Source organism: Rhinoraja longicauda, chromosome 8, assembly GCF_053455715.1.
Source record: "Rhinoraja longicauda isolate Sanriku21f chromosome 8, sRhiLon1.1, whole genome shotgun sequence".
NCBI classification, from domain to species: Eukaryota; Metazoa; Chordata; class Chondrichthyes; order Rajiformes; family Arhynchobatidae; genus Rhinoraja; species Rhinoraja longicauda.
In genome coordinates this window covers 53,728,608-53,736,237 of record NC_135960.1, presented here as the reverse complement: position 1 = coordinate 53,736,237, position 7,630 = coordinate 53,728,608, and the positions used below count along the sequence as shown (strand labels likewise).

Here is a 7,630-nt window from a genome sequence, read left to right as displayed (position 1 = left end):
ACATGTTTCCAGGGCAAAGTGATAAATTCGACACAAAACGGAGCAGGGCTGCCACGGAATGATGTTATCATCGCCGCAGCAATCTTGTCTGTGCCGAAGGGCTTCTTTATTGCATTAGTTTTGTCAGTAGTAAATTTCGCAGAAACATTGGTTTCCCTGCAGCGCTGACTGAAACACGTTCTTCATATCTTTATGTGATAGGAGGCAGTTGCAACAAACTTAATATTATCTTTTTCACCCCAAAATAAAATTTATTCCGAATTTTTTTTAATATACCAAAGAAAAATTGTACAAAAAAACTCTTCATACATTCTCAGTGTCCGTGCATTCAGTAGTATCATACTCAGTAGTGTCTGCATACTCTGCAGATGCTGGTTTATACCAAGATAGACACAAAGTGCTGGAGTAACCCAGCGGGTCAGGCAGCATCTCTGGAGAAAAAGAAAGGTGACTTTTCGGGTCGAGACCCTTCTTCATACTCAGTAGTGTTCGCACCTATCTGTAAGCAGATCCACGCTTGCCGCTCATGTGGCCCCAGAGGGTGATATGAACGTCACCCGAACCCGAACGACACCTGATCCGAAACGTCACCCATTCCGTCTCTCCAGAGATGCTGCCCGTCCTGCTGTTATTCCAGCCTTTTGTGTCCATCTTCGGGTGAAAAGCATTCCCTTGTTTGAGGGGTGACCCCATCGGACTCAGCCCCTCAATGTCCAGCATCGGAAATCACACTTTCAATATACTGATCTGTTTTTTGTTTTAGAGGTACAGCATGTACTGTCATTTAGATAAATGTGTTATCGTGGGGCATAATGCTCAAAATTAATCGATATCAGCGAATAGTCCATGGCTGACATTTCCACGAACGCAACGAATTGCCGGCATATTAATTGTGCGTCAGCCATAAAGTAAGGTTAAATATTCATTTATGCAGTGCCACAGTGAACTCTGACCCTTGAGTCTATTGAAAGATAAGAAGCGCGCGTCACCTTCATTTAAAGATGTTCCCGAATATTAAAATATTTTTTTCGATTAGATAAATACACGATTATATTTCGTGCTGGTTATTTTTGAAAGAAAGAAAGGGCAGAGACTGTGATCAGAATGGGAACCAAAGAAGACTGAGGATCGATTTGGTTCTTTTTTTTTCCCGTGAACTTTCAGTGAACCTGGTTCTGGGGGTGGGGTCGGTGGGATGCCTGCTATGGTTCACCCTTCCACAACCCCATTCAGGCAGAGTAAATATTGAATAGTTCTTCCGCTGTGAGCAGGAGTAAAACGGGATATCAAACAAGTGCAAACGAGTATTGTGGCCCTTACAATACAAGGCACAGTAACGAACAGTTTTAGCATTGTGCTCTTAAAATCCCTCGCATCCCCCACGTCTTCGGGAACTTTGGGGAGTAATCACGACTGGGATCAGAGGTATGATAACATAAAAGCGAACAATAGGCGCCGAACAGCAACGGACAAAACAAAAGACCTGCAAGTTTATAACATGCAATCGCACCAGGATATGCCATCTCCCGAGGCGTAACCTAGCATCACATATTTATGCTCTCCAAAAAGTACCACGTTTATAAACCACTCTCCCTGTCTGGGTCTAACATATGTCGTTACCTAAAAATAAAATAAATAAGATGTACAATAAAGTTCTGAAGGAAGCATTTCCCTGTGCGTAGAAAAATACAACCACTGTCCACTACAAGTCATCATCAAAGGATCGTGGAATTCATATCAAAGATCTCCGAATTGATTCCCAAGGAGGTCAATGTACAATTTACGGCTTCAGCCATTCTTTGAAATGCCGCTTCTTGGAGACTGTTGTATGTTATTTCAGTGGAACTGTAATTAACACTGAGCCAACAGAACCAAATGGTCGAAACATTTGGATGTAAAATATCGGCATGCTGATTGCGTTCTTCGCATTTACTAGCTTTATTCAAAACCTGTTTTGATTTGCGATTTTCTTATTTGAATTATGCAGAAAATCAGACAATTAAAACCTAATGGGATATCACATTGTAAGCAATTCATGTTGAAAATGGTCAGTTTTACTCGTCTTTTTTAAAAATAGCCAAATGTTTAAAATACACCTTCAAATTGAACCCAAATAAAGTTTTTGGGGGTACTGAATATACCGTTAATCACAAGCTTCCTTGAAAGGTTATGACATGCGTGGAAGTGTAAATACTTTGTCATCGTTCTTATATTTCAAAAGTACTACATGGCGGAGTGCAGAGGTCCAGCTAAAGGCGTAGTGTAAAAGAATGTTATTTTGCTTATCGCAACTTGTTTTGCATCGATGCTCTGTATGCTTAGTTAATGTTATGTCAAGCATATCGAGGATTAGCAAATAACTGCGCAAAATTATTATTGTCATCATTACCATCAGCATCTATAAAATCAACCGTAATTTGTAACATGGATTGCTGGCTACATATAGCTGTGCTTTAAATGTAGTTAGAGCTGCAAAATAAACGCCGAATGACAACGTATCAACAGTAAGATGCCAGCATATGTTGTCATACAAATACAGCTGTCCAAGAATAAACGTGAGAAATATCAATTAAGAAATTGTGTGTAATTTTGACAAATTATACAACTGCTATTTCTTATTTAGAGCAAAACTGTTCATTTTTACATGTTATGCCTTTTTATACTATCTTGAGTTGATCTTTCCTTTTGAAAAATAAATGTATGCTGTCACCACCCATTGACACATTCTCCTGACTCTCGGCAACTATGGAAAGCTTATGTTTATAACTGGGTGATATAGGCAAGTCCTGGTGGGCTTAATAGCACAGGATACAGAGATCTAAAAAAACAAACAAATGTATATTGTTAAATTGAACAGGAAGTCGTTGAATGTTTTCTCCCTTTTAATATATTGATCATTGGGTAGACATTTGCTGAGCAAAGATGTTCTATCCAAGTTAACTCATTATAACTTGTTAATAATGCAGAAGCTTGCTTCCTTTTCCTCCCCTCATACAGAAAGAGAATGCTCTATATCCATCAAATATTTTGACTGCACAAACATTAGGGTATCAATGACAATAAAAGGTAAATGGCAGTCATTTCAATTTATGGAGACCATCCATATATCACCTACAAGTTGCAGTCCTCTTGATTATTCTAGTTGGCAGTGTGTTAAACAGTTGAGTTATGCATTGAACCGTTGGAGGTTTTCTTCCTTGAAGTACATTCAGATCAAAGAAAATACCTTCTCTGTCGATTTGCCCCATAGGAGTACAATACATAGGGAGAATTAATTGAGATGATTGGACCAGTTAGTTTACAATTTGAAAGATTTTATTTCAAGCACATTGTTTTCCAAGCTCATGTTATTTTTAATGTTCTTAGCTTTGGTTATTGTTTTGTACAATAACAATTACTAAAGCTGAAAAATGATTACTTGTCACAGATTAAAAATTACAGGCATTTTAAGTCTTGCATGTAATAAACCTGATCTTTGTCTTTTTTTAAATTTACAATGGTATAACCGAGGTAGAGTGGCTATGTAGTATATTCACTCGTAAAGAAATTGTAGATAGGCACAGTGTTACATAGCAGCAACCACAACCTTTTAACCTGAGGCATAAATTGTGCAAATTCCACTCATTGTGGTTCTGTGTCCAACATGCTAGGTTACATTCTCATTGTCATCACACATAAATCAATAAAAAACATACATGTAAACAATTTACTTCACAAAAGTAACAATCTCAGCAAGGCAGTATATAGAGAAATAAACCAGTAAATCTGTAGCAGCCTCACACGGTCAGACTTCACTTACAACAACGGACCTGCTGCTTGTGTAAACGAGTAAAGAACGTTTAACTATCACAACTAGAGTTATACCACAGATATGATTTCACAATTGCTCCTAACTTTTAATAGTATATTTTGACGTACATTGCAGATCAAAGTGAAAATACTGAGCAAACCTCATTGTGCCCAATTGAATAACTAGAGCATTTAAAATCATTTCAAACCAATATATACAAACGCTTCACCTTCTGGCAGCTGTACAATAAATGTGAAAAACATTGTCATGTGCGAAGTGAGAACAATGCATTGAGGCAGATACTTTGTCTAAATTACGTGGCTTCAAAACCAAGTCTTCCTTTTTTTTTTGCAACAGTTATTTCAATCCAGCGAGGTTGGGAGTTTCTGATATGCTCTTTGTCGGTGGGGAAGGCAATGGCGAGCAAGAGTCCGATTTTTCAGAAGTTTCTGTGAGCGGTGAGTCCTGACTACCGCCGAAGCAGACTAGACTGCCGAGGCCTTCTCGTTCTCTCTTCTTTTGTTTCATCCTTCTGTTCTGGAACCAAATTTTCACCTGGGTTTCACTGAGCTGTAGAGCGTTTGCTATTTCCACACGCCTGCCCCGCGTTAAGTATTTATTGAAGTGGAATTCCTTCTCCAATTCTGTCAGTTGTTTGGTGGTGAAATTTGTGCGCACACTGTTGAGGGGGCTGACGACTCCCTGGTCTGTTGGTTTGGCTACAAAACACATAGAGGAGAGTTAAGTACTGTTTCGTTTGAAGCAGAAACGAGTTATCGTCTGCACATTTCACCACTGGCACTTTTCCACTTCACTATTCTAGTGTTCTAAAACAACATTAATGCCATTAATATGAACGTGGGAAGTGAAAACGTACACCAAGAACCTTACCTTTCACCGATTACATTTTCTCGGTGTAATGAGGCTGTCCAGAAAGGGTTAACATACATTATTGTTTTGAACGCAGACGGCACCCACGCGAACGCAGATGCGTGAGATGAAGAGGTTAAGCATTCTCACCTATAGGTTAAACTGACCTGTTTTGGGAGGATTTCTCTTCACTTTCATCCATTCGAAGGTGTTCGCTGTGGGGATTTGTACTGCTTTGGGAGACTCCGGACTTTGGTAAAGGTCCTGAGAAGGGGATAGACTCTGGTATTGCCCGGAGTAAAAGTTTGGGAACTCTTTGCCATAAGTTTGGTATTGTTCCTCCTCCTGATCACCAAATACACTGTACTCATGCCGGCGCGCACTGAACGGCAAAGAGGTGCCTCCTGAGTAAACAGAGGTGGTGTAGGAGATAAGTCCACCAGTGTCATCCGGCTCTTGGTTATCAGTGTAAGGAAAGTCACAGCCCTGGTGACTTTGAGCTAAGACGTTAACATCGGCAGTTGGAGAGGAGTTGTAGTTGTAATTAAGTTCGAAACAAGCAGGCACGGCTTGATGGAGATGATTGAGGTGATGATGGCTGAGAGATGAATTACCTTCCGGTCCAATTGCTCCATACCGACCTTCTCCGGAGCACTGCTTCAACGGGACACATGGGGAATCGCTGCGATAGAACTTTGGAGAAAACGTCAGAATATCTGCACCCGGGATATATTCTAAATAAGAGTTCATTCTTCCAATGACGGGCTGTAGGAGAATGGGATGCTTGGCGTGGGTTGATTACTGTCTATTCCCGAACAACATAACAGATGCTTCACTTCCAATGTAGAGGAAGTAAATATTCCTAATATAGAGCAGGGAAGTCACGTTACCACGCCCGCCCAATCACAGCAACCACTAGCAGCGCTATTCCATGGCGGTCGGAGGACCCCGCTTATCTCCGAAAGGAGTGGACTTTTCATTGCGCTCATCTTCCATTAGGATCACATCATCAGCACAGCGCGCAGAGGCGTCCGCGGTGCAAAGCCCATGCAGCAGTCGATGCTCCGAGAGGTAAGCGCTCGCTGTTACTGGGGTCGGGGACGCGTGTTACCGATACACAGCAAGGAGAGGGCGATGGTGGCGCAAGGCACTCCCTTCCTTTGCTGCCAGCACTTGTTTTATGGCAGGGTGATCATCAAGATAGGGGGTGCAATCATGACAGAGTCACGGACTGAGTTACTATAGTTACATCACCAACAAATGAATGACAGAATACGTCTAAAGGCCGTTTAAACAGTTTCAGGTTTTCCTGGCAGGGTCCCGTTCTGCAACGCGATGCAAATAGATCTTATTTTTTAAAGCCTTTTTCTCTGGTAGGCGCTGTTTTACTTCAGAGTATTGCCAAACAACATCATGGTCAGATTTATTTAGAAATGATTTTAGGGAGTAGTTAAAAACGGTTAAAAACGACCAAATTATGTCGGAAATCCCGAGTTCGCGAGTTTTGATTGCTAACGCCGGGGCCTACTAAACAATTAACTCTATTACTGGAGATATAAAAAATAAGTAGATGTCCTTTTCTTTCCAAACCGAAACTTGTCAATGTTTATTAATGGCTCTAAAAGATGCAAAATTGCATCAAACCTGAAATAAGTATAATATGTAATATATAAATAAGAGACTGAAGCAGGATAAGAACTTCCTTTTTGCTCATCCGCCTGGACAGTATTAAGCAAAAGCAAATCGTTGGAGGAACTCAACGGGCCAGACAGCATATGTGGGACGAAATCGATAGTCGACGTTTCAGGTTGGGGCCATTCATCCGGACTGAATGAGCGGGAGGGGGGTGGGTGAGCAGGCGGGGAGGTGGGGGACCTCAGAGGCGAGAAGGGTATGACCCGTTGCTGAATCTGAATACTTACACTCTGCTATCTCCACCTGCTACATATATCGTTTTGTGACACAAGGATTATATATTTCAATAGTGATAAATATGAATTTTAATATATAGATTCATATTTAGATGATATTATGATGGTTATCATATTCACTTTTTAGATAGTAACGTTTTAAAAACAAAAACAGAATGTTTTCCCGACTGCATAATTAACTAATTAAATTTGTTCAGAGAAATCGATACTACAAATTAATATTGTGATTCATTTGGCAAATGGGTGCACATATAATTCTGTCCTGGGACATTTCCGTGGTAGAAACTGAGTAAGAAGCCTTTGACCTGGCAAAGCACTTTCTGGCAATTGTTCTTTTTAATCGCCAGGGGCAGTATGCATTCTTATTCATTTCGCTAGCTTGTTGGCACAGTGTCTGAAGCCTGTTTGTGTTAATGGATACAATTGTTTTTGTTTGAAATAAACTTCTTTAATCATATAAAAAGAGTGTGAATGATCGATATATAGGGTTCTGAATTAAAAAAGAACTGCAGCTTAGTGTGTTTGCCCTGTGTCCACATTTCTGCTATTTTTCTTGTCTGTACCGATCTACAAGTGAATTGTAATCCCTCTGCCTGAATGTTCAAAGTCGGCCATCCGAGTCGTTCCCTTACTTTCTGCTCTCGTGCCCCCTCGCAATCGGATGTCCCTGAGGGTCTGAGTAGTAATAAAGTTTCTCATTGCTATTTTGCGGTTTTACCTTAAAAGGTTCATCGTGGAAAAGCTTTTCCAGACCACGTTGCGGCCAGATCTTTAAAAAAAACCTGTTATGCATAATTCAGAGGGAAGTGAGTTTGAAAGCTTTGAAAGCATACAGTTGCCACGGGATTTGCAAATGACTAAATTCCTGCATACACAATTCAGCATATGCGCATTCTCATTCACTTCACATTTGTCTTTTGCTAATATGCTTCTTCCGTGTTTTGTGAAGGATATACGCAGCATTCCAAAGTTAAAAAAAAGAAAAACATCATAAGTCAATGTTTTGAAGACTTGCATTTATATAGCGCCTTTCTGGTCC

General features: G+C 40.4%; 1 protein-coding gene across 1 annotated transcript; it reads right to left on the bottom strand.

Annotated features, from left to right (window-relative positions):
• Positions 1-4,147: 4,147 nt before the first annotated feature.
• Positions 4,148-5,410, bottom strand: LOC144596311 (homeobox protein Hox-D1-like). Its single transcript, XM_078404559.1, has 2 exons — positions 4,828-5,410; positions 4,148-4,509 (listed from the first exon to the last, which is right to left on the bottom strand). The coding sequence occupies exons 1-2, from the start codon at positions 5,408-5,410 to the stop codon at positions 4,148-4,150; spliced, it is 945 nt and encodes a 314-aa protein (XP_078260685.1).
• Between the last annotated feature and the right edge of the window lie 2,220 nt (positions 5,411-7,630).

Bases quoted from the DNA above. Each gene is read 5' to 3' on its own strand.
- LOC144596311 (XM_078404559.1), bottom strand. From the start codon at position 5,410: ATGAACTCTTATTTAGAATATATCCCGGGTGCAGATATTCTGACGTTT. The intron at 4,510-4,827 runs GTCAGTTTAACC...TGTGTTTTGTAG, and splicing joins GAGAAATCCTCCCAAAACAG to CCAAACCAACAGACCAGGGA.